The sequence below is a fragment of the Berkeleyomyces rouxiae genome (assembly GCF_048999995.1).
Source record: "Berkeleyomyces rouxiae strain 22BRR77 chromosome Unknown BrBRR77_ptg000002l, whole genome shotgun sequence".
NCBI classification, from domain to species: Eukaryota; Fungi; Ascomycota; class Sordariomycetes; order Microascales; family Ceratocystidaceae; genus Berkeleyomyces; species Berkeleyomyces rouxiae.
In genome coordinates, this window is record NW_027396492.1 from 4,544,721 (window position 1) to 4,571,282 (window position 26,562).

The 26,562-nt window shown below is 48.6% G+C and overlaps 6 protein-coding genes across 6 annotated transcripts; 2 read left to right on the forward strand and 4 right to left on the reverse strand.

Moving 5' to 3' along the window:
* Positions 1-3,536: 3,536 nt before the first annotated feature.
* Positions 3,537-4,706, forward strand: BROUX77_002852 (uncharacterized protein; the record flags this gene model as incomplete). The annotated part of the gene is made up of 3 exons (XM_073747438.1): positions 3,537-3,692; positions 4,192-4,274; positions 4,343-4,706. 3 exons carry the CDS (start codon positions 3,537-3,539, stop codon positions 4,704-4,706), a joined length of 603 nt encoding a protein of 200 aa, XP_073607934.1.
* A 411-nt stretch (positions 4,707-5,117) lies between these two features.
* BROUX77_002853 (uncharacterized protein) lies at positions 5,118-7,029 on the reverse strand (the record flags this gene model as incomplete). Its single annotated transcript, XM_073747439.1, has 2 exons — positions 5,118-6,531; positions 6,716-7,029. The coding sequence occupies 2 exons, from the start codon at positions 7,027-7,029 to the stop codon at positions 5,118-5,120; spliced, it is 1,728 nt and encodes a 575-aa protein (XP_073607935.1).
* A 4,757-nt stretch (positions 7,030-11,786) lies between these two features.
* Positions 11,787-14,447, forward strand: BROUX77_002854 (uncharacterized protein; the record flags this gene model as incomplete). The annotated part of the gene is made up of 3 exons (XM_073747440.1): positions 11,787-11,918; positions 11,982-12,572; positions 12,669-14,447. 3 exons carry the CDS (start codon positions 11,787-11,789, stop codon positions 14,445-14,447), a joined length of 2,502 nt encoding a protein of 833 aa, XP_073607936.1.
* Positions 14,448-14,943: 496 nt separating this feature from the next.
* Positions 14,944-15,758, reverse strand: BROUX77_002855 (uncharacterized protein; the record flags this gene model as incomplete). Its single annotated transcript, XM_073747441.1, has 3 exons — positions 14,944-15,037; positions 15,104-15,185; positions 15,266-15,758. 3 exons carry the CDS (start codon positions 15,756-15,758, stop codon positions 14,944-14,946), a joined length of 669 nt encoding a protein of 222 aa, XP_073607937.1.
* A 2,355-nt stretch (positions 15,759-18,113) lies between these two features.
* On the reverse strand, positions 18,114-20,218 carry BROUX77_002856 (uncharacterized protein; the record flags this gene model as incomplete). Its single annotated transcript, XM_073747442.1, has 3 exons — positions 18,114-18,142; positions 18,895-19,122; positions 19,216-20,218. The coding sequence occupies 3 exons, from the start codon at positions 20,216-20,218 to the stop codon at positions 18,114-18,116; spliced, it is 1,260 nt and encodes a 419-aa protein (XP_073607938.1).
* A 4,995-nt stretch (positions 20,219-25,213) lies between these two features.
* On the reverse strand, positions 25,214-26,435 carry BROUX77_002857 (uncharacterized protein; the record flags this gene model as incomplete). Its single annotated transcript, XM_073747443.1, has 3 exons — positions 25,214-25,238; positions 25,339-26,122; positions 26,234-26,435. 3 exons carry the CDS (start codon positions 26,433-26,435, stop codon positions 25,214-25,216), a joined length of 1,011 nt encoding a protein of 336 aa, XP_073607939.1.
* Positions 26,436-26,562: the final 127 nt, after the last annotated feature.

Below are 26,562 nucleotides of genomic sequence, written 5' to 3' on the forward strand. Positions count from 1 at the left end.
TACGCGTTCAAATGCGTCCATGCAGTGTGTTCCCTCCTCACCCTCCCCCCGCCCCTCAGTCCCGGTCTCAGAGCTCGGCCTACAGGCCGCAGCCGCCCCAAGTCCACAAGTGACCATTGCATGTGCATGGCGCAGGCATCTACAGCACAGAGCATAAAGTACGAAGCATGTAAAAGTACGCGAGTCCGGACATCGGTGCTGGGTTAAAATGGAAATAAAGATACTTCAAATCACCCGTCTGTCCACTCTCCCCGTCTGTCTGTCCTGTGTAATGTATCACTTGGTTGCTTGTACATGTGCATACACAGTACATGTCACATGCACGCCAACTTCCAGTTCCTGTAACTAACCTTCTCTCCTCTAGGATATCTCTCCTGGGCGGTGTGATGCAGGCCATGACATATGCCTTCAACGCAGATAGCCGCCTGGGCATGCTGCTGTTGGTTCTGCCCTCCTCCCATTTTTCTAGTTGGGCTTCATAACATTTGCCGTCTGGATACCTACATGAGCCAAAGACACACCTGTTGGGAGCTACATCATCACACGGGTACCAGCACCAGCTTTCTGCGCAGAATTCTACTCGCCAACGTTATAAGTCCTCTAACAAATCTTCAAGGCGTGGGGTGAATGGAGACGCATATAACCTTCAGTAGCTTGGAGAAAACCAAAACCTTGCCGTAAAGGCTTAGTTAACTATGCTATCAAAACTACTAGCCCATACACTCCGTGCTTAAGTAAAGCTGCTCGTCTGTCTTCTATCCACTCAAAGCTGCTTCGCATGTTCCCCTTTTGCTTTGAACTTGCATCTTACTTCTTCTCTCGCTTTCTATACTCATCACACAGGCTACAGGAAAGACTGCAGACCTCAGTATTCAATTGAGAACCTCCCATTTAGGTCTGTTTGCCGACCTGCACCTCCGGGCCGGGCTGTTTGCAGCCCCTCTAGTTTTCGTACTATCTCACTTGGCTCTCCTACTTCTTCTTGTTTCCTCGCTCTCTATCCCGTCCAGTCTCAGCCCCAGAGCGCTAGTGCAGAATCTTGCATAGAAAAAGGAATCCCGGGCCATGCTCCGTGACTCCTTTTCTACTCTCGACCATTGAAACATGAGCTTTGCGAGTGGCTTTCGGTGCGTGTCTGCATTCACTCATGCCATGTACTTGCACGTTTTCTCCTATCACATGTAGGTGAAGTCCTTTTCCTATCAGTCAGTTCTCTCTAAGCTCGAGTTTCTCATGCGCATGTCTGCCATGGAAATGGGAGGTGTAAGAGTTGTCAGTGCTGCTTCCTCCCCCCCCCTCCCCCCATTCCTTTTTCTTTGAATTGCCAAGCACCAGGTCATACTACTTGCAACATACACCGTCTGCAATCAATCGCTTTCTAGTTAGTACGTATGGAACTCTCTCCGTGATATGACCCCCGGCGCCAACAAGCCCCGTGCTCTCTACATCCTCCTCGTCCTCCTCCGCTCCCTGATATTTCATTTTTCCTGTATGCCCAGTTTTCCTAGCTATCCCACTTCTACTCAACCCCACGTCTTTACTCCGAGACTACTGTTGAAATGCTCCAACAGTTCTTGTGAGCACTACACACAGATGCTTGTACATCTCCATCCATCGAAGTAAATTCGAGTACACCAATCTTCTACCTCTTCCCCGCTCGTTATTGCCTGTCTAAATCCTCTTCTCTTTGCCTGTCTTTTTTTTACATTTGATTTGTTTTTTCTTTTAGTGTTTTGTGAAAATTGACTCATCTCTTTGATAATAAAGTAGCCAGACTGAAAAGACTATTCTCGTGTGCTATAATGGCATTTGCTGTCAGCGTTCCATGTAGCACTGTGGCTGTAGGCTATAGCACACGTAGGTATTGCAAGTCCATTGCTAGTACATCATTTCCCTAAATGGCCAAGTTGTCTTCCGTTCAACTCATGGCATTCAACGGGTGTTCCCGCCCAACGCCTCAGAGCTCACCATTAGTGCATGCCTGTAACTTTAACAGACGTGTGTCCATCATGCACTCCTCAGCTTGCTCCCACTCTCAGCCCCAGACATGTCCTGGGGCTCCAATCTCTCCCTAACTGACTCACGGATACCTGCGTAAATGAAGAAAAGCAGCAAGCACCCGTGTAATCCTATCTTACTCTTCTGTAGCACCTATAGCACATATGCACATGTCCATAGGTACCAATATCACGGACTCCATTAGTAGTTTAGACAAATGTCTCCAACACTAGCTTTCACTATACATTTGATCTGTCCCTCATGTATGTCGGTATGTATAACTATCTGCGTGTGCAACGAGTGCTTCTAGCTACATAGAACCATGTACTTGTAGGTGCATGTCTAAGTAGTGTATGTATGTATGTATGTACATGTACGTGGTCATGCATTCCTCATTTGCCAATGTGAGCACAAGCTGAATTGTGATTGCTGAAGTCGGCTGATATATTTTGTGTATGCAAAACATTTAGTTATGCATAACAAAGTTGCCTAGTGTATATCATCATCCTCGGCCTCGAACCGCTCCTTCCGGTCCGTCATCTACTTTTCATCCAGACGTCACTCTTCGAACCAAAAAGTGGCATGCAAGGATACCAACTTCACGCTAGATTCAAGCTGAGGTTAATGAGATCAGTCGTTAGTGAGAGCTCACTGCTTTTTAGCTGGCCAAACAACCAATGCCCATGTCACGGCCAGTCTTCAGCTCATGAACAAGGAAAAATATGATTCTTTGAGGGGAGAAAAAAAGTGGCTGGTGCCGCGCAGCATCAGAGAATTCTTGCACCCTGTCCAAGGAAAACTTGTTTTCTCGGACCAAAAGTACTTTGAAGTTGCTGCGAGGACGATGCACCGAGACCATACCATGGCGGCCAAGAATGAATTGTTCGGGGTTACTTCTTGCTATTCCAAGGGTCTAACTTACAATATTAGGGTTGATTATATCTGACTTTGATTAGCTGTTGTCTTAGCTATACATGACTGTTGTCAACGACTTGTCCTGCTCATGAGTCTCATTTTAGGTTATCAACCAAGCTGAGATTGAAATTGACTTGTATTTGATGCCGCTCCTGTGTGTAGGATAGGATGTAGTGCCCGAAGCTTTACATGTATGCAAGCACATAAGTGTGTAGTTACTTGTACAACACAAAACCTTAAGCTGTATCGGTCTTTGGGTCGTCTGAAATCTCAGCCAAGAAACAGGTAACTAGACAAGTCTGTGCTTCAAGATACAATGTAGCATTCCTTCGTCCTAACTACCACCCAAGAGCCCTTGCTAGTGCTTAGTGCTTGTGACACGCTAGCTACATCCCTTGTCTGATGTTATCTTATCTCACGCTTGTCTCTGTCTTATCTTATCTATGTCTCACGTGATCATGCCCCAAAGAAGGAGGGCACAAGCCCACACTTTTGATTTTTCTTTTCGGAAAAAATTAGGATCAGGACCCACCAGCTTTGCGTTTGAATTTAGGGGAAACGAACGCACCGCCGTTTTGCACTTTGATTTTACATCTTGTCAACAACCGTTCAAATCAGTCAAAATGTCTGCCATCAACAAAATTGCCCCTAACAGCCCCTCGCACGCCAAGCCCAGCGAGCTGGAGAGCAACCTGGCTCAGGCTCTGTTTGACCTGGAGAGCAACACTGCTGACTTGAAGGCCGCTCTGCGTCCTCTGCAGTTCGTCTCCGCCCGTGAGGTAAGATACAACTGAACTATTGAAGCAACTAGAATACGTAAAATATGAACAGTCCGCCACCACGCTCCGAAACCAAACGTCGATCAGTCTTCGCCTACTCACGAGAGAAAGCCTATATCCCATCAGAGCCCATACTTGTTGCTCTACTAGAGCACATGCGAGGCATCTGTCTTACTACGAATTCTTCAAGCTATCGAGGTCGACTGGGGACTACTTTTCCAGGTCGTCTAGTCGGGTCTCGATGACAGCGAATCGAGTATAATCAAACAATAGAATCAGGAGTGTGGAGAGGAAGAGGAGGAACCGGACATGTGGTGCATACACTCTGGTATTTTTGATAGGCATTGGGCTCTTTTGGGATATGCCAACTCTAATCGTTGGCGATGACGATTTGCGGCTTTACTTTATACTTCTGTGTACTGTATTGCGGAATCGGACGGGAAGCGGTCCATGGTTTTGTTACCAGGAGCTCGCATGCTGACTTTCGGATCTATAATAGATCGAGGTTGGCCACGGCAGAAAGGCTATTGTCATCTTTGTCCCCGTCCCTTCCCTGCAGGGCTTCCACCGTGTTCAGCAGCGGTAAGTTTCATTTTTTTTTCTCTCTTCCTCGCTCTTCATATCACAAGTTACTAACTTTGTCTCTTTAGCCTGACCCGTGAGCTGGAGAAGAAGTTCTCCGACCGCCAGGTCATCATCCTGGCCTCGCGCCGCATTCTTCCCCGCCCCAAGCGCTCCAGCCGCTCGCGCAACACCCAGACCCAGAAGCGCCCCCGTTCGCGCACTCTGACTGCTGTTCACGATGCCATCCTGAACGACCTCGTCTACCCCGTCGAGATCGTCGGCAAGCGCCTCCGCACCAAGGAGGATGGCTCCAAGACCCTCAAGGTCGTCCTTCACGAGAAGGAGCGTGGTGGTGTTGACTACCGCCTGGACACCTACTCCGAGGTCTACCGCAAGCTTACCGGCCGCGGTGTCGTCTTCGAGTTCCCTCAGGTCACCGCTGAGTACTAAACGTATCGCCGTTTCGGTATTCTGAATTAAAAAAAGAAATCCAAAATTGTTTTTTTTATGGGAGCGTATCTTTCGTCTTTTACTGGGAGCAAGTGTGTTTGAATTGAGCTAGACTTTTTGAGCTGTAATGGTAAATCCGATGCATCCAATGGTTTAGCCGATGATGAACCAGGAATGACCTACAGTATTTTGATCATAACCATGAATTCAGGTACCGTAACTCGCATACGTTGTACCAAAAGACATGCTCGCTTGTTCTGCTGTGTCTAAAAACTTAGTGAATAAGAGACTTGGCCCATGCTTTCAGTGATTGTGTAGTGTAACCTTTGCCTCGTAGACGACCTGGTAGGGGCGGGGTATCATAATTTTTGACATGTCTCGTTAACAACCAATAGCCGATCATGATCAGTATCATTCATTCGCAATGCGCCCAATGCCCAGGACACACCAATATGCCAGCTCTTTCTTTTCCTTAGCCATTTTGTCTTTACCAGAAGACTCCTGAACCTCTGTCTCCCACTCCACGCGCACAAACAGCGGAATCTCGAGAATGTCTTCATCCTCTCTAATGGGATCGTCATTTGGGTCCTGGCCCTGCTCCCTCGCAAGCTTCAGTGCCTGTAAATCCAGCGATGCTGGAATGACCTCAAGCACAATGCTGACCCAGTTGCGACCGCGGGCCCAAATCTTTCCAGCCTCTGGTTGGTTCATCTCATCCGGACCACGGGTGCGGCGCTTGTTGCCGTCAGTCTTGAGCGCGTCATCCCACATGTCGGTGTTGGCATCGACGGTGAACTCTGGGCATAACAAGGTAACCTTTGACGGAAAGCGACCGGGCGTGGTGGACGCCGTGGCTAGTGTGATTTTGATGGGCTCGAATATCGGGTTCTTGAAGGTCAGGATGAACTGCGCCGGTGTCTGCGGCTGCAACATTGGCAGCATCGGGGCTACGGGGAGGTTACGTGAGGGTGGCGGTGGCCCAGGGTTGATGGGCTTGATAGTTATGCTCGGCACGAAATTGGAGGCGACAAGACGGATGCGGTAGCGGGTGTTAAGCACCTTCGCCTCAGGCTTGGCAATAATGTGCCGGCACATGGGACAACGCTTAGAGCGCTTCGTGCGGAGCAACACGGGGATTGGACGCAGTTCATCTGTGAAACGGCACTGGTGTAGTTGATTCTCGTTTTGTTCGGTGGAAGCCATGTCCTCCCAGCACATAGAGTGCAGCTTCTCCAGCGCCTCGGATTCATCTAGCTGGGTGAGCTTAAGGCCCTCAGTGATGCTAGACGCTTCATTGAGAACAACATTCTTGGACTGTGCCCGTCTACCACCCAAGCTCCCCCCAGTATACAAACTCATGATTCGTGAAAGAGACCCAGGCGACCCGAAGCCTAAGTCGCCAATTGCAGCTGATGAGCCAATTCCACTACCAGTAGAGACCATATCAGACGATTGATTCTGATAAAAGGCTTTTAGGTTGGAAAAGTGAATTTCGGGATCCATGGCGTTTTGAGGTAGTGGCAGATCAACGGGAGCTTTTTTGTGGCGCTCTTTGAATTCGCGGGCACTGAGCTTAGGCGCGCCGCCATTCTTGATTCGAGAGAGTTGGCCGTATATACCATTGGACTTGTCGAATTCAATGCCAACTTCTGATGATGACCAGTGGCAATATGTGCAATTGAGGACGTAGGGGCCGCCCGAGGTAGGAGTAGGGGGGGGCGCGTCGTCGGTGGACGCGGCGGTGCTTCGGTCAGATGGGCGGTCAAGACTCGTCACCACCAAGGTTCCGATGCAAACAGGACACTGGAAGCAACTTCGCGTACAACTGGCGTCTAGTTAGCGAGAAGTCAATGATCCCTAAGACATTGGTTCTAGTGGCCACAGAACTGAAGAGGAAAGTGAGAGGAGGAGGGCAAGGCTATGGGACGGAATATGCTGTTCTTTGGGGAAGCAAGGGGCGCGCAAGTAAGAACACGAAGATACAAGGGAGGACGAGAAAGAAGACATACCGGTTACCCTCGCTCTTGATGTTGCTGCTGGGCACCTCAAAGATGCAGCTAGGGCAGTAGTAGATGGTAATCTCCTCGCCCACACAGCGCGGGCAGCGAATCTCGTGGCAGTCGGCGCAGTACATCAAATGTTGTAGTGGAAACAGGCTGTAGTTGGCGCGCGGTGCCCGCGGGTCAAACGCCATGTCGTCAACGTCGTCGTCGATGTCGTTCTCGGCATCAGCCGCGCCGGCGCTGGCATCATTACTGCGCAGTATAGTCGAGGGGTCGGAGCAGGGACATTGGATAAAGGTATACGGGCCAAGGGAGGCCATCGTGGGTCTGATGGGTGCGGTCAGGGCACTGGTCAGCAAGCATCTGGTTTGTCTTGCCCTTGTACTTATATCAGGGCAAGGTGTCGGAGCTTTCTAGACTTCATGACGAAACTGATGATAGTTGGTGCTCTGGGCAGCTGCCAGCAGCTGAGCCTGCTTCAAAATCCAGGGTTACTACTAAGGAACAAAACCCTAACATACCGCAAGATTACCAAATACATCATCACAACAACGTCATGACGGGAAAAGAAAGTTCGACTAGACCAACTCAGCGCCAAACTGCCAAGCAACAAATTACTTTTCAGATTATTCTCTACAATTCAACATGATTTAGTCTGCTTTGTTTCGCCATGTCATTGCGTACTAATAGTTATCGGAAGTGTACACTACAATTTCTTCACACCAGAACAATGAGCTGCTTTGCCTTGTTATAAATGACCTGGGGCTAAAATCGGGACAACAAGCAAGTATTTTATCCTCTACCTGATTGTAATATGGAGGCAAGTTCGGGATGATTCAAAATCAAGACATTCAAAGGGAAACTCGCCCAGGTGGATGGGAACAGCAGAAGGACGAGAAGAAGCACAAAGGGGAAAACGAGGGAGGGGGAGGATGTAGTGGGGGAAGTGGAAGAGGGTGGAGGAGTGAGTTCATAGATCACCAAGTGCCCTGTGTGGGAACTTGTGTAGTAGTGCCAACCTGGAAATAAGGGTGTGGACTGTTGCTTACTCATCTCATTTATATACGGGAGCTTGAATATCCGGATAAGATGGCAAGGCTTGCCAAACCTCCCGATTTCGAGGTTCAAAGTGGAAGAATGGTACAGGTGGTGTATTGTCAGTGTGCCTGACGGGAGCGGACTTCGGGAGCATAATAAAGCACGACAACATTCCAGAGAGGCGGGCTCTTTTGGCCTTGATGGTCGACGTGGGAATGGAGAGAAGGCCAGGGAAGTATTACAATAGAGAGAGTGCGTGTGTGGGTGAGAAGGAAGGCGTCAAAGATGATGGAAAGATACACAGCTCGATAGAGTATCGCTGCGTCTCTTTTCTTACACTGCAGCCTGGCTTGCATCAAGCTGGACTGTGGGCTTTAGTAAGAAGCCGCTGCGGTGAAAGCATGTGGTCCTTTGGTGTTGCGCTGAATTTTATGTGCGTTTTATCTCTTGATTCCCTTTTTTAGCCCTCGGACAAAGCAGTTTGTAGCATGCCTTACAACAGCAGCGAGAACAGCACTATTGGCTTTCGACTTGGCGAAGTCGTTGCAAGCAAACACCTAGCAACGGCAAGAATGCGCAATTTTTCTAGACCGGTTGTTTGCGTTGGGCGGTATTGCTGGTTGTGCTGTGATGTTTCGGACTGTAACTGCGTGGAAGACGTGCTTGGAGCCAGATGAGACAATTGATCTGCGGACGGGTGGGCAATTAAGTAGCCCTCCCACGACATGTAAGAACAGGAGCCTGCGAGGACGCTGGGAGCTAGCAAGAGTCTGGCGGGACGAGAACAATCTTGACGACACACACCTGAGCCCTGGCTGTCTTTCTTTCTTCCGAAAGCGGCAGTGAACAGGGGACACCATGGCAGCCCTGTCCTTTGTTAGGATGCGACCTTACTGGAAGCGTCGAGACTAAGTCCAGGATTTCAAGAACAACGAGTCGTGCTGTGGTGTGTTAAGTGCGTGCGTACATACATACATAGGTGAAAGGCGCCGACAGTTTCCCGGTAGACAGTGAGCAACAAGTTGGAGATGCAGCTCAACACAACACAGGTAACATCAAGTGTGATGTCCTACTGTGAAATGAAATTTGTGTAAGACCTGTGTCGGAGCTGTTTATGGAGTCAAGCAAGCAGCTTGAGGCACACTTATTGTACATGCTTGCTTGTACGAGTGTACATGTGTGTTAGCTAGTTATACACAACCAACTAGTTAGTTGGTTACATGAATATACACACGTATGTATATGTATGTATGTACACGTACACATAATTTGGAATGGTATTGGGGTAGCCAGGGTTTTGGTGAGTCGTGTTAGCAAGATACGCGCGTAGCCCATCCGGCCAGGCCACGGAGCATCGACGTGATGCTCAAGGCAGACTCCCCTTTTGATGGAGGACTGTTCCTTTATGCCGGTGTCGCGTGCAGATGACCTCATCGCAGTCTGCTTAGACAGGCCACCGAAACTGCGGCGATGGCGGAAAGCTAGCCCTATGACGAGACGAGAGAGCCGAACAAGCAGTCTGGCCCCAGCCAGCCTCTGCATATATGGCGCATTATCATGATATATGTCAACGGCGGGCCCCACTCTGGGCGCCCGGGCCAGGTCCTCCGCCTTCATCCCACCAGCTGCCCGCAAGCGCCTTCGGATTATCGCCTCTGGCCCAGGCTAGACTCTGGCGTGGATGGGGACTGCACCCAGAAATACCCTGCAGCTGCAGCTGATTTGTGTGCGGTGGAATCACAGGACTTCCGGTAGGGCAGTCGGTCAGAGCATTGCCTCATCCGCTCCACCGCTGGCCAAGCCATCTTTTCGCCTCCCGGCCCAGAAGCCAGGCCGCCAGTAGCAGCAGGGGTAGCAATAGCCGACGCGGACGCCAACGCCAGGCGTAGCGCAGCGTGTGGTAAAGCAAAAAAAAAGTAGCACAGAGGATGTACTCAAATTCGAGTTCCAGCACCATGAGCCTTAGGCTCCGAACCAAGAAGACCTTGTGTCCGATCACATTATGCTTTGCAGTCCAGTCCGCACTCGTTGTGCCTCCGCCCCGCTCGCCGCGCTGTGATAGGCCACGTTCCCTGGGCTGGACTCACCACGCCAAAACCAGCAATAGCATCCCTTGTTGTCTTTTGGCGCCTTCCGTTTTGCCAACCAGTTGGCACGGGCGGCCCTGGCAAGTCTTCCTTCGGGCGGAAACAAAGAAGGGGAAGGAAGGAACCATATATCTTGCGCATACCTTCCTCGTTTGCGAATGCCCGATGTTGACCGCTTGCAAAAAATTGTGCAAATTGCAGTTGCTATTCTCGACGTCGGCAAGATTGTGGTCAGCAATAGGCAGCATTTCTTCCCAAAAAAGCAGACTTAGAACAGGTAGTTTCTTCGTCGCCGAAGCTTCCCCTCGTCTGCCTCAATCTTCTTCTTCTAATCTTCTACTTCTTGTACTTCCTCCATCCTCTTCTTATCCTTCTTCTTGTTTTTTTTTTCTTCCCAACCACCAGTCTCTGCGACCTTCGCCCTCAACCTCTCTTTATCCTCATCAGCGCGGCTCTCCATCTACCTGTGCGACACTATCTATTTGGCCCTGATTTATTTCATGACCGCCGCTATCGTTCCTTCTTCCCTTCCTTATTTGTTGTGTCTAATTTCGCTGCGCGTCTCTATCTATGCTCCGTTGCTTGTATCCCGCTTACTGAGGACACCACAAACCCAAATTATTTTCAAGTCTTCGTCGCATCGCACATTTGCCCCTCACGATACACACGCCTGATTTTCACGCTATCCCACGAACAATCAACATATACTACGCCAAGACTGGCCAGGATACACGCCCAAACCCTTTCTCACCGGCCTTGACCCTGCTAGTACCTGGACCTCTCTGCCGATCACCACTATCTTGCGACCTGACCTGCGAACGTGGCTCGCCTTCAAGCGAATAAGCTTCCCTGCTGGCTCCATTATAGCTGAGTGCTCGCATCCACATGTAAGATTGGTTCCCAACTCATTACCTACCTTGTAAGCCACTCCTGTCATTGTATACTTGATTGTCACCCATCAGCGCCAAAGACCGCCACAGTTGTCGGGTATATGTGCACTGAGTGAGTCGCACATGCGACATGCTCTGCTACCTGAGAGACATTTCTGTATACAATACGCGCACGCATGTACTCGTTAACTGAGCCTTTTCCATATCCCGCGCCCCCAGCTGCCCAAGTAGCCCAGATTGGACAGGACAAACTGGACGGTAATAAACAAGTACACTCAACTTACAAAAGAATCTTGTAGCAGGCTCGAAAAAAACTACACCCACTGAGCACAAGCACTGTCTCTCCTTCTGATTGTATTCCCTGGCTTGCAGCTCAGCAAGACATATTACTTCTCCACCGAAAACAATATTTACTCTCCCCTCCCGGGCGTTGTGCGGCTTTGCCTATTCGTTACTGTCGCCCCCATCGCAACTCAACTCAACTGTGCTCACCTCCTTCCTTTCCTCTTCCCGTGCTGGCGCAATCTGCTTGATAAGCCCGAAAGGCGGCACGTTTTGATTCACCCGAGTCAAAATAAAAAAACTGACGGACACAAGGGAGGGAAAACCAACACCGAGGGAGACAAAGCACAAGTAGCAGGCACTCAAAAGAAGCGGGCTCCCTTCTTTTTTTTTCTTTTCTTCTCACTTGCACTTCTCTCCTTCCCAGTCCTTAGGCTTCCCAGCATAGGGCACTGAGGTTTTGGGGGTTGCTGTTTCGCTCTCTTTCTTTTGTCCGATTTCCTTTTCTTGCTAATTTATTTTACCCTCTCTGCTGTAATTAACTTGGGCGCTCAGTATTTTGTTTCTTTCCTTTTTTTTTTCTTTTTCTTTTGGCGAGTTTAGTCTTTTTTCTTTTTCTTTTTCCATACCTGTTTTGACGAGATCGTCAGAGCCTTCCAAACTTGTTCCGCGTCTTACATTTTTTTTTTCTTTTCCTCCACTGCGTTTTCCAGGCTTGCTTTTTATTTCAACTCCAAACCTCATCAGGACTCGGCGTTCGTTGCCCTGAACAAAATCTCAATGTTTTCATCTGAAGGCGCTCGCGCAAGGCGCTTTGGAGATTTCATGGAAGGCCGATTGCCCCAGACTTCCCAGCTGAAGCGATGGGATGGTGCTGCTCGCACATCTGAAGACTGGGATAAATTAAAAAAGGTAAAACTGGCAATGGGTTGACTATGATTGCTTGTTATTTTTGCTAATGAGTAGAGTTGGTAGGACCCCGAGCTTTGGGATCGCAATGGAACATGTTTGGTACACCTGTTTGCCCAGGGAACCTCTAGAAGAGGCCCAGCCTTCTGTGTACAACTGTCATCATTGTTGGCTGCCAGATGTCACCCCCTCATCGAACGTTACGCGGCTCGAGGAGTCCCCGACTCCATTGTTAGCGAATCCCAAAGCTATGCCGGCTATGATATGTGGTATAGAGCGAACCCCCGCCGATATGTCGAACTTTACATGACACCACCACCCGGCGCCGACAAGAGACAGGCATCCCGTTTTCATCTAGCAACACGAAATTTCTTTGCGTGGGTTTGCCGCCGCTCACTTGTTGGCGAACATTTGGGTGGCGCAATTGTTACATTGATGCGAACCATGCAGCAGTTCCGTCTTCCTGGAACGAACAATATTTACGACTTATTGGACTTTCTCGAGGAAGAGGGCTATTTGAATATGCAAAATTTGCCTAATCACGCTTTGGCAATTCTGTACGTCAGTGAATACTTCCAGTTTCGCGAAATGTACATTGATGCCTTTGCGCATTGTGTTGGCATGAATAGTCAGCTATTCCTTAGCTCAGAATATCGAGTAAGTATTGATAGCCACGACGCAAATCAACCGAGAAACATAATGCTTTAGCGCGTACCCGTGTGAAGCGAGACTGACCAAATATAACACGTCCAGTATACGAGCTCCGTGTCACAAAAGCTTATTCGTCGAGCTAGAGCTGATTTTGACCTTCGTTTAAACAAGACATCGGTCATGTTACAGCGATTCCTTAACGATGAGTTTTCCGAACAGCATTTAGGGTTGACTTCTGGGGCCAGACACCACATGGAGCGATTTCGCACTTTTCTGGTCAAGTTTTACACCAACAAGTTTGGCCAGTACCCTCCACCTTCTGTGGAATCTCGTAACCTCGTGTTCAGCAAGGACGTGTATGACGAAATGCGCTCTGATTTTGAGTCTTTGTACGAATTCCTTGTGGATGATTCGTTCACCTCGAGCCAAAATACGCCCTTTTTAGCCCAGGGTGGCATTTGCACTATACAGAGTGTAAACTCCTTCGACCTTCGTTGCAGGTTCAAGTCTTTGCCGCATCCCCTTCCCAAACTTCCCCAAGTTGTGACACCAAACTATACCCGCAGCATGAGCCTTCCTTCCTGGCTCTCACGCAATGAAAAACCCAAACACGACAACCAGCTGGTACAGCTCTCAGCACTCGCAGCCGCCTCAAATTCGACAACAGCTAACACCCCGGTCAACGGACTTATCCACGAATTTTGCGAGTTCGAAAAGAGATGTGTTGTTGAGCCTACAAAGTTGGAGAAGAAGGATAAGCTCAGTCTAGTCGATGCTCGCAAGGTGCGATGGATTCTTGTCTATGGCATATACCAATGCTTACGCAGTGTCACAGAGCCACCAATGGAGGTTCGAGAGATTGACACAGCTCGTTATCTTGTCGCAGTGTCAACTGTTGATCTTCCACCTTGGAAAGAGGCTGTTCGCCGCACCCAATCTGTTCGCCGCAACACCGACCCCTACATGGCAGCGAACATGATCATGGCGAATGGCTCTGATATGTTTATGTCTGACATCCAGCCTGACATTGACTACCTGGCACCGAAACATCGCAACAACAGCGCACCACATGCACTTTCCAGCCATGGCCATCATAATTCCAATGTCGGTCGTGCCATGAGTCTGGGTCGTAGCTTTGCCCAGGGCGAAATGTTCCGGCGCCTCAGCATCTTCAAGAACCCTAAATGGCACAACGAAACTCACATTTCCACACATCCTATTCAACATCAAGAAGGCCCTCTCTCTGACTATCATGGTCAAGTTTTTGACGCCTCGGAGCCCTCGCCTAGCACCAAGGTCGACATGTCTGCTAGACTGGCTGATCTTCACCACCGACCTTCGACTGCCTCTGGCGCTGTGTCTAGTTCTGTTGCTACCACTTCTCGATCCCACTCCACTGCATCGAACTCAAGTACGGGGACTTGCTCTACTGTCGACTCCTACTCCACTGCAAACACATCAATCCCTGCTATCAGCCCAAAAGCACCTGGCCGCACTTTATCATGGGAGAGCAAACGTGACCCCAGCATTCCCATCCGTCGACGAAGTGCGGCTTGTGTTGCAATTTCTGCCCAGAGATCCGATCCTTCACCTCCGTCACCAATAACACATGGGTTTATTTCCCAAGAACAAGACCTTTCGCTAGTTCGCCGCCCTCGTACTAGCTCCCACTCACACTCAAAATCAGTGCTCATGGATTTCAACATGTCACAAAATTTTGCGAAACATGACCCTATAACACGACCATCATATGATACCAACTCTCGAAGCCGGACTCTCCCTTTGCGTTTTGATGCTCCTCCCTCTACTACTTCAGCTACCCAAGAAGGAGGCGCCGAATGGGATATGTATAGCAATATTGGAGGCCATACTCTGGTGTAAGAGAGGGACTGTGACCTCTTTTCTTCAAACACTATAAGAATGACGTTGGTCTCGAGATTCTCTACATTGTCTATATCCTCCGAAAATCTGCCCCCACATGGCCCAACCATGAGGTAGTTGCTCACGAAGTCACATCTATTACCTCTATATGATTTCTTTTTGGCCACATCACCAACTATCATTTTTGATGTCCATCTAGCCCGATACGTTTCAATTTGGCGGTCACTTCACCGTTTTCTTTCATTTAATTGTTCTAACTTTCGTCATTCCTTTCCATTTACTTTTCCTTCTTTCTTTACTTTCACTTGGACTAGGATACCCAAATACAATCTTTACAACGCGTGCAATACAACTTGAAATCTTGTAACCACATGTGAATGCTTCTATGATTCAAACAAAGCGAGTCTGGAATTTCGTGCAGTGGCCAAGATGGATAGGTATTATCCAGCTTATAAATAATTTTTTACCATAGTCCGAATTTCTGTTGCTTCTGGCTCTAGGTGAGCTTGATAGAACTGTTGTCCATTCCTGAGAGGATATCACGTCCCATGACAACTACCATATAAGTTGGAAGAATAAGCCATAAACCACTGTCATTTGACAGGCACATATCGTTAGTACTTGGCTGTCATGGTTTGGATCTCGTGATGACCTACTTTGGAATAATCCACATGAAAATAATGGTACCCATGTCGTTGTGACCGATGTTGTGGAAGCCGGCAAAGATCTCATTGGCCCCTGATACATGGGAGAACGATTAGTAGCCTAAATTAGTTTTGACATTGTCTCGCTGCTATCTACTAGCGACCACAACTTACAGTATAAGACTGTTTTACTTAGCGTCATGACAGCCGCGGAGAATCCAACAAGCAGTGCGAGTTTACCGCAGCGACCGCGCAGCGTGCCTGCGCCGCGGTACGCCGCAGCCAGGTACACCAAATACATGAGCGTTTCGACAACATTAAGCGCACTCTGAGCCGGCGCAAAGCCATCGCCCGCCTCATACGCCGCGCGCCCGTAGACATAGTCGACCTCGGCGTACAGCGCATACGGTGCCCAGAGCGCATGCAGCGTGCCGCCTGGCATGGAGTGCGGGCGCAGAAAGACGTAGCAAAAGTCCCACGTGACCACGGCGCAGCTGATGGCGAGCCACAGGAGCGTCAGTCGCGTCGGTGTATGGGTAAAGGTGGACGGTAGCGACGGTTTGGTGGCCGGGGCAGCATGGCGCGCGCTGGTGGCGGAGGTGCTGGGCTTGGGTGGCTTGGCGGGCGGGGCCGAGGCGCCACGCGCCGAGGAGCGGGTGGTGACCATTTTGCGAGATCAAAAAGAGCAGAGTGAGGGAGTCCCGAGTTTGGGTGCAAGGGGAAGGGTTTTTGTCGCAAAACGGATTTTCAGGAGTTGAGCTTCAAGGATGAAGAACAAACCAACTCAATCCTCGACAATGGGCCTGGTGGCGGGCCGTGTGACGTAGGAATAGCCGAGCTTTAGCCTAAATACTGGCTAGAATGAGACGGGGAAGCTGATTGGCCGACTTACACCACTGATTGTTTGTGCCGGTAGCTTCAAATTGAATCAAGGGCTATGTTGTACAGTTATTTGTCACGGGTTCTGTATCTTTAGTTAAATTTATTCAGAGCCCTGTGTACGGTGGACTTGAATGTTCACCAATCAAATAGCTTCTCTTAACTGCATTCTTTTTGTCTACAAGTAGTACGGCTGATGTTGACTCGATGTATTCTGCCACAGGCTTGGATATCACTCCACATCAGTTGTCTTCCTGTCAATATACTTCAGGCCAAGGCTTTAATGGTATACATATGGTAGTGATTTCGGTCTTACTTAGGCTTCATGTATTTTCTGAGTCCAAAGTAATGAGTTTAAACTGGGACGTCAAAGTAGTAGTTACTAACTATAGTACGCACACATGGACATACGTATTTCACATACGTCACTTTCTTTCAACTATACAAACAACGACCTTGTGCAGATGAAACAAGTCATGTCCAAGCACGCACCTAAGCAAGGTCAAAGCAAAACTGAAAATTATTGCAGTTAATAATAGGCTTGTATTACAAGTACAAGAGTACAGCTACATCTTTATTTTGACGTCCAGTAACTGATCTACAAGTCTGGGGCAAATGCGATCTTTGGTAAAACCTGATTCACATGTACTGTGGGCTTTACTTATTCAAGGCTCCTCCACCTCCTTCAGTCCAGTGACGTACATAGTTACCTACCTGCTACGATGTGCAAAATTATGCAATTAGATAGGAGTGCACTATAGGAGTGCTACGTCTCCGCCTCGCTACCGATATATCGTCGTAGTATGCCTTGGCATCATAAATAGCAGATCTAACTAACTACTATTCAATACCGCTTCCGTTAGAGCTGTCTTCCCGTGATTCAAATCTCCTAGTTTATTAGTTACGTTCATTCGTCGTGTGACGATGTCCGTATGCTTGTTTCTATGCTAGTTGTCTAAAGACCCCTCCATAGGCATGTACTACCTTGAAGTCAAATTTAACGTTACACACAAAACAGACTCACAATTTCCTGCAACCCTCTGAGGACTTCACTTCTCTCCTAACACAAAGCTGTGCCTCAAAATAAATCATGTTAAAGCTATATATATGCCCAAGGCATACAATGAGGGGAATAAGGATTATTTGTCTTAGGTTTTCAAATAGGGCTTGTTCTATATGACATACATCTCAAAATCTGGGGTTATAAATACAACTATTCAAATTACTCTGTGAATCAAAGTTTCAAGCCACAATACGCGTAACGAAAAAAAAAACACCATGCCTTTATCTCTATATGAAGCCATCTGGAGATGGAGGCATAAGTCCATATATACTATTCCACCGTCCGGGATATCCCCAATCAATTTGTGTATCCATGGGTGGCGAAGTCGTATCTAGACTGCCTTGACTGTAATTCTGGTCCACGTCTTGAGCATCAACTTCAACGGGCCCCTCATCGGCAGAATTATTCTCGGTGAAATGAAATTGAGGAATAGGCAGATTTCCATCCCTGGTGGCCATGGGAGTTCTAGTCGAGTGGGAGCCTGTGACGACTTGCTGTTCTGCTATATTTCCCTCGACGTGTTGACTTGAGCTGGTAGGCACTCGGGTCTGCATTTGCTGAAGTGTGTTTTGCATGCCTTTGCATTCTGTAAAAGAAGCCTGTTCTTCCTCAGAGCTAGCATTCCTAGGTACAGCGAAAGATTCATGGGGCTTCAGAGGACCTGGAAAGGAAGTTGTAAGGTTTGTTGTGTACTGAGGGCCGGGTGTCTGTTGGTGTGAGTGGATAGGGTTACCTTGCTGGCCCAGGCGGAAAGTTTGATGGTCAAATGACTGATAGGATTGGCTCTCTTCGCTACCTATTTTGTTCACTCTGGGAGTCGAGCTCGTCCAGGGGAGAAATGGTTCGAAGCTGTCTGAAGGGAAATCCATCATTCTTATGCCAGAAACAAATTCAAAAAGATTGATATTTGCCGGTGCTGGTTGGAGAATAGTCGGTGGCGTTTCGGTGCTATGGAGACCCTCTAGTGCGGATAGAATCTCATTTCCTCTTTCCGTTAGCCCGGCCCGAGTCGCTTCTCGCAAATCTTGCGTTAAGAAGGCTTGCGAATCGGAGCCCAGGTGTAATGTAGATACAATTACCTCAACCATCTTGTTGGCGAATTGTGACATCTGCGTAGAGTTCAGATTCAGGGTCAAGGCCAGGGCAATGTTGTTCGCCATCGCAAAAGATTGCTTGTTGATCTTCTCATATAGAAACCGACGAAAGACTTCCTGGCTTGGAAAATATGGGTAGCGGTAGGTACTGTCATCCGGCAACCTCTTGCAGAAAATGGCTTCGTAAAAGTAGTTATACTTCTCGAAGTCGCTCAAATCCCGCTTTCTGGTCGTGATTTTCTTGTAGATAGTTCCGGCTGGTCCGTCAATGTATCCTGGCAACGCGGGACTCTCAATGCAAAGGTGGGGCCTTTCCCTGGTTTCTTCGTGGTGAATTTTGAGTAGACCTGCAGTCTTGAAAGACTGTTTGCATCGGGGACAACATTGGCAATGCACCCTCTGGATATGTTGCTTGACACGAGAGATGCTTGATAGCTCGCGTTTGAGGCAGTCTGCATGAAGGACAGGGTTATCAAGATAAAAGGGGCACACATAGTAAAACGTGCCACTTTTCTCTCCATCGAGCACTTTATTTTCATCACCGCTGCCTCCACTGTCATCACTGTTGTCTTCGCTGTCGTCATTCCTTCTGTTAGTCCTGCCCTTGCCGTTGGGCTTGTTGATTCTCTGTCTCTTTTTATCCCGGTCATTGTCTCTACCAGTGGGGCGATATTTTTGAACGGAGGACCTTTGCCTTTTAGAGCCTTGGTTGGAAGTTTTGGAGCCCACGCACGTGCGAGTGCCAGATGCCGTGGGGGTCAACTGACCATCGTAATCGCTGTCTAACTCCTCGTCTGACTCTGAAGAAGTTGGAGTACTGGACGTATCAACGTTTGTATCATCGATTAGGAGACTGGGTGACGGTGACTTGCGAGATATAATGGCCTTGAGGACAGTCTTGTAGGCAACGGCCGTTACGGAATCGGGGTTATCCATGATGCTATGTTGGCCAGACATGTGAGAGCTCAAGGGTTGTTTCATGGTGGAGAGATCCCCTAAATTTTCCTCAGGCTTGGGCATTGCTAGAGGTCGCTATTTGTAAGCTTATGCTTTTGAAAAAAAAGGTTTCTTATCAAGTAAATACTCACGAGATTTATAAATCTCATCAACTGAGGGAATGGTGGGCAACTTGCTTCCGTGTTCACGTAGATTCATGTTTTGTTTTGAGTTCATCGACAGTCGAATTGGCAAAGACGGTTGAGTGGACTTTTGCGAACCCGTCTTAGTCTCTGCTAGCTGAGACTCAAAAGGTTCCTCAGCCGTGATGTCGGATGCGAAGGAAGCCAGAGTTGACCGAGAGCCTAGTCCATGGGTAGTCGAGAAGACTATACTACCTGAACTGTGGGCACTGCTGGCCCAAGAGCTCTGGGATAGAGTCGAAAAGACTCTATTGTCCGAGCTCTGGACACTAGTGTCGCGAGAGCTTTGGGATAGGGCCGATGGCAATGAGGATATTTGCCGCGCTATCAAGCTGGTTTTTGGCCTTGGTGGAACTGGCGCTATCCTGACGTATGTCGCAATAGTGTCAATCAGTTGGGGCGAGACATGGTTGAGTTTAGTTGCTAGTTTATGCTTGTGGGCAACTGGCGAGCTGGAGATGGACACGGGCAAGACTTGCAACGACAAATTTCCCCCGAGGTTCTCAGAAGACAACTTCAGTGGTGACTTCAGGGTCGCAGACACTCGGCTTTTCGAAACTCGGGACGACTCGGCTGTTAGGGAAGCTGCCTCACCGCAATTGTTGACCAAAGGAAATTCAACAACTGTAGCAGGTGCTGCCAAGTTAAGCTTTGTGAAACCGACATCAGAGGCAACTTCCTTGGTAGGGCTGAGAGGCCTACCCAAGTGATCGTGATCCACTTTCAACGGCTGTTCCTGCTGGTCTTCCTTGAACTTGGGGCTTTGGATGATCAAAGACTCGTCGTTGGTAGTCTTCTTAGTATGTTTTCCGCGTTTCTTTTGGTCCTTTCCAAAAAGGGATTTTCGGTATCTAGCGAAAGGCTTTGTTTCCTCAGACTGCTTAGCAGCCAGGGTGTCGCCACGGTCCTTGGATGGTTTGCTTCTCCAAGAGCCCGATAAAATGATTGTCATTTTGGAGAGAAGAGAGTATGCAAAGTGATTCAAAGGTAGCGTGCCTCTATGAGAGGCCTTGAGTGGCTGGTCCATGGTTTGCTTCGTCAACTTGAAGACCTTTATGATAACGAGGAATAATGGCCTAGGACGTTGAGAGTCAGGAGTGAAAGTAACGAGAAATAAGTGGGCTTAGGGAAAGGTGCATATGCTCAATACACGGTCTGGGCCGTGAAAACTAAGAAACAAACAAGACAGAAAATTTGGCTGTGGAGATAACATGCATAGAAATGGGTAAGTGCAGTGTATGTGGATGATGTTCAGATGTCTGATGTGCAAGAATTCAAATGAAGCAACTCTGAAAAGAGAGCAGACTTGTGCCCAACTTTATATGTTCAACGCCCCTTTTCTACAACGAATCATATTAACTTAAATATATTATTAACAAGCTAAATGTGCTGGAGAAAAACACAAAGAGACTAAAGTAACAATGTGATGGCGGTCAGCACTCACGTTTGCCGATGCTCACCAAGTGTCGACTGTTGGTTCAGTCACCTATTATGGGTAGCTCCGGTGGAACAATAGATAATAGTCATAATTTTTCACTTCAGCTCTAGTAGCCCTGTGATCTCAGCCGTTCGATCGGGCAATAGGTATTTTCACCCCCCTCCCCCCCTTCCTCGAGTTTACACACGCCACTTGTTTGTCATGACGCAAGAAAATCTCATGCCTACTCATTCCAACAATCGCTTAGTTACATGAACTAAATAACTAATTCTTTGGGGTTGGCCTTTGTTTTTGGCTTCTAGTGTCTGTAGAAGCTCACACATCCCTGGTCCTAGTAACTCCCTTGGCCGGCACTTGTTCAGGTAGGAATGGAGGACAATAGAAAAATAAGCAATCGAATAGTCACGTAGTTACAACCTAGTTCCCACTCCTTTTTGCGGCCACTGTGCCCAGTGGTCTGGAAAGATCGAGTCAATAAGCTGGATGTGAAGCTGCGCGGTCAAGTTGTGTGTTGTGTGCTGTATGTGTATGTATACACCTACCATCCAAAAGAAGTCACAAAGTGCTGTTGATGTCGTGTGATACGATATATCAACCTCTACTTATGGACTGCAAAGGAGAGTCCGCTTTGTTCCTGCGTATGAGTCTGTATTGTATGTATACATGTATGCAACTACGTATGTATGTATCCATGTAGTTATGTAAATGTACGCACTTGTGAGCCTCCTTACACATGCAGACTGGCATTTGGCTAGTTGACTTACGTAGAGCCCATGATAAATCAGCGTTGGCGCATCGAGGCAGAAACCATTTGTTATTAGGCCAGCATGTGATGTCCGGCGCCTTATCTCGTTCGTGGCACATAGTTACCCTGGGGTAATGACTGAGGCCTCCTCTCAGAAGGGATCTAAAAAGTGATACCGCTCTAGTCGGCTTTTCCGTCCTAAATTCTGCCTTGTTCTGCGAGGGAGGGAAACAACAGAGTTGTGTCACTTTACATACATAGTGTATTGGGCTGTGTTGGTAGAATGGTTATTGTATTCTAGAAACAATCTCAGAGCCTAGACTCATGGCTCAGTCCCCGATTCAAGAGCGCTACAATAGCAAGAATACCGGTCAAACCCTTAGAGGAGTAGTTGAAAAGTACAATTATTTCGAGCATGACAACTTGAGGAGCTCAACAAGAATAACCCAATCTTGCTATGAATTGGGATGCAAGAGGTGCGCCAAATTCAGCCTAGAGCATGGAGATGAGAGATGAATCAGCAAAGTACATACACGAAGTTTGGTAATGCCACGTGAGTGTCTACACCACCGCGCAACTGTCCCCCAGAGCAGTGAGGGTCTGCATTGACACGCACGCCTACAGACCGGTCGATCTCCTTCTTGAATCCTCCAGTATCAAGGCAAGACCTTTGGGTCCTAGAAAGCCGTTCTCATGAACACTAGAGTAATTTAGTTACTACAGCCTCATTTTCGCCTCGGAGAGTCCATTCTAGTCATCCGCCTGCAGCAACGGTTCTTGTCGGTGTTCCCGATTTAATCTTAAGCTGCAGCTAGGCTAGCGCCCCAAGCAGCCTGGACTCCTCGGCCAGCATGCATCGGGCGGAGCAGCAAGAGCCAAACAACCAGTAATGACTAGCAGAACATGACGCAATGATAGCGTTACGTGATTGAAGCAGTACGTGAGTGTGTTTCTCACGTAACAACCATGTGCAGATAGGATTCTGTTGGCTTACTGTTGATGATGTAGTTATGTCTGTATTACATGTCAACTTCAAGGCCGAGTTACGACGACACCTTGCTCGTTACAATATCCATGTATGTATGTACATGCATATGTACATAGCCACAGGGTTCACGACGGTAACTTTTTTGGCTTTCTTAAGATCCCTGTCTTGTCGTAGCAGGCCTCCCTAGCTTATCAGATGGCCACTTCTCCGGCTACTCGCTCTGCTTAACCTGGAATACAACGAGTTTGACTAAAAGTATGTCCAAGTAGTTACTTGTGTACAATAAAATCATATCCTTTTCGGAATTCATTGGGTGTATGAAGAAGATGTAGAGTCCAGGTTCCCCGCTTGTGTTTCTCGTCTCCCGTGGGAAGCATAGGAAGTTGATTCTGTCTCTGATACGGAGTTTGCTTTCTGCCAAAGTACTGCAAGGCCCCTTCTACTTCGCTACCTACAGCATAACTAAGCAGACATACATCAAATGTATGCATGCATGTATCTATGTGCATACATGCACACATGTGGCCGACACAGAATCTCAAGGAACGGCTCTATGCACTCCAAGAATGGATGAGTGTGTATGTTGGCTTGTGAGTGCCCCGGCCGAAGCCTAGGGGTAATCGCACCATGCTGTGGGTGTGCCCTAATACGCCACTTATCTTCTAGCTAGTTAGTTGACTGAACGTCGCTGTTTCCTGACGAGGAAGAATCAAGACGTAAAAGAATACAACAACGGCTTGTGAGTGCCCGGTTCTTGTATCCTGAGAGAAAAAAGAGGCCCGAGTTTTCTGCACCGAGACACGAGTAAGCCCGGCCAGAGAAATCGACCAAAAAACGGCTACCTACAGACTTTTCTTTACATCCTACAACGGCGCCACTGAACCATTTGATTTGCAATTCTTACCGGGCCATCTGCCAAACGCACGGGTTGCCTTACTTCAGGTGCAAGACCACAGCATCCAAGTTTAAAGGTAAGACTTGTTTGGCAACGGAACATTAACTATACATATAGGCTAATATCGAGTTCCTAGCTTTAGGGTTATTTAGCGGATGAACTAGCGCCGTAGTGTAGGGCTTAGACCAGGTCTCCCACAGGCTAGCTAGCTCTCTACCCCTAGACACAGGCCTTGTTGTGTTCCATCTGTTGACAGACAGACATGCAAACAATATATATAGTTGCGCATTATTTTGTAGTGAACAGAATTAACCGTATTACACCACTTCTCCAAAGTGTACTCCAACTATGTTTTTCTGAGTTGGTTGATGGGAACATGAATAATACATGTGTCAGAGCGTGTAAACTACCACTGCGCCAAAAAGATGAACGTTCACTTGGACTTGCTTACTTAGTAGGGCTTCTATCCTCCATTATGTATGTACACTGGGCTCTCATGGCCACTGTGCTGTACGCTAACCGGGTAATTTGGCCTCTTTGTAGTGATCCCGACAGCGATAGTTTGATAACATGCAACATCTGTGTGTGATTAACTATGCACAACTAATGCATTGTGTTAACTATCGTCTTAGGTGAAGAATTTGGAATATCAGCGCCCCCCCCTCCCCACTGCGTTTCATCTTCCCAATCATGGTCGTTTTTGCTGAGCCTGGATTATTCCTAGGGCTTCCTCCATGACGTCCCGTCCTTTCCTCCAGGTATAAAGCGGAATCCCAATCCTATCTAACTTCCACTGGGCATCATTCAAGCGTGTCTGCCAAAGATCAATCCTTCGCTGCACGGCAGCCGGGGTTTGAGCTGGAGGCGTAGCAGCTGCGGCTGCGCTAGTCATGGCTGCCACAGGAGCTAGTGCCGGAGTCAAGTGCGGATGGTGCTGAGAGTGATGGTCAGGTTGGCTTTTGTCGTGCGTATTGGTAGCTGACACCAAAGGCTGGCCAGAGGCAGTGTGTGTTATCCGACGACGTGGTGGAGGTAATGGTGGAGGCGTGCGAGATTGAGAATCTACAGTGGTGCTGTTTTTGAGTGTAGGTAGAGACGGGTGTGATGTAAGTGTCTTGGGTGGGACTCTTGTTTCTAGAAGCCCCGAAGGCTTACGAGAAAGCGGTGGGTGGATTGGAGGCCCAATTGAGGACGATGCAACGGGCAGCGTAGAATTCGGTAGGCTTGTAGGGGTAGTGGTGGTGGGTCCTCGAAGTGCGGCCGGCTTTGAAGGACGCGGTGGTTTTGGTTTGGCCTTTTTTTCTCCTTTATCGGGCGAGGCTATTTTAGTCACAGACGGGGGAGGAGTGGGCAAATCTGAGAGGTCAACAAGGGACAGTTGTGTCGCCAAAGACCTCGAAGGAGGAGGAGGGGGTGTAGCGGAAAAGTCGATCAATAACTTCTCTGTTCGTGGTGATCGTCGAGGGAGTACAGGTGGTAGAGGAGGGGGGGTTGTCGATGAGTAAGTAGAAGCCACCGGTGCTGTACCACTCAAGGGCATCGGTGGTGGAAGAATTTGTTTTCTTGAAGAAGTCTCGGTCGGGACGCGGGATAGGGCCAATCTCTGCGCATCCTCGGGTCCACCAGCTGGGACACGAGGAAGGCCTGGTTTCTGTGCATCTTTGTGTGCCTCGGGTGTAGTGATGTCTCGAATGAATATGCCGACGATGTTCTCAGGATACATCAAGGCCAAGTCAGTGTAGAGCTCTAAGTCGGCCTCACCACTATCCCCTATTAATAAGAACTGCCGGAGCGGAAAGTCTAGTAGTAGTCTCTCAAGAGAAGGCCGCTTGCGATCTGCCGCTGATTCCCACATCCCTTGAAGCATGCCGTTGTACTGCTTTAGGTGCATAGACCCATGGGGAAGCTTGGATATACGAAAGAAGGTAGCAAGTAGAGGCCAAACCTGCCAGGGACTGTTTGAACAATAATGAAAGTTGACACCCAGTTTAGCCATGGCATTATACCATTCCGCCACGCCATCGATGGTGAGAGTGCTCAGGTCGTGCACAAAGGTATTGCGGAGTACTTCTCGCGGACCTCCGGTGACATTTGAATACTTGACAGTGTCATCCACATCGCTGATGATGCTGATTCCACGTGGCTCTGCCATGTTCACCAGAAGGGTTTTGCTGAGTGCGCTGCTACTCATGTCGGAGTTGGCCAATACACGCATGTTTGTTGGCATAAACCTCAAGGCAACACGAGCGCGAAAATGTCCAGAGTCATCAGTGTAAAATGTGCGGGATTCCGAGTTATTACTGTCGTAAAAAAAAACAGTCACAGGCGCTTGGTATACGGGGGAGGTCAGAAAAGGCGAAATCCGAGTCATCAAAGTGTTGTTTGCAATCGCAATTTCTTCGGCTGTCATATCTGCAGATATTGATGCTGTTGAAGCTGTCGTGCTTGCTGTCGTGCGACGAGTAAGTGTTGGTTCTAAACCGGTGGCACCAGAGCTTTTGGACGACAGGGTACCACCGCTATGTCGATCGATCTCGGCCATTGTCGCAGCCGTCATGGCTACCTCGTCTGCAGACATGGTTTGGTCTTGCCGAGCTGCCGGGATCCCCGACATTGACCTGGCAAGCGCCACCATGAGTCGCATGCGCTTCGTCAATGGTGGCCGTTGGGGTGTGTACAGCCAGCCACGTACATCTACATCGCAGATGGCATTTTCGTCGGCGTTTTTTTCCCACTCGGTAATCCAAGCCTCCTCGTCGCGAGTGCTGTCGGCATTGGGCTCATCAGCTTCTGTTATATACCGCCGGGGGGGTCTTGGCTTGGAGTGTCGTTTTGCGTAGGTTGGGAAAATCACAAGATGGTCTTCGCCTTGTGTGACTATCCCACAATCGGGAAACACACTTGGCATCGGCTCAATGTCGGTTGCGTCATAGTTCCAGGCCCCTCGTGACTGGGCATATGTTTCCCGGATTCCATCAACGGCAGTAGCACCAGCGCGGTACATGCTCCCAGCCATGGCCGCCAGCTTTTGGCGGCGGGAGTTGCGCTGGCCAGAGCCTGCCAGGTCCGGGGTGCTATTCGTGGCAAAAGACGCCCAAGACATGGCTGGCAATGGGGTCTATGATGTTGATCTATGGGTATCGGTATCAAGGTCGTCGTTGGATGAGCGGTTCGGTCGGAGTCGAGTCAGTCAATTATAAGATGCAGGGGCAACAACAAGGCCCGGCGTT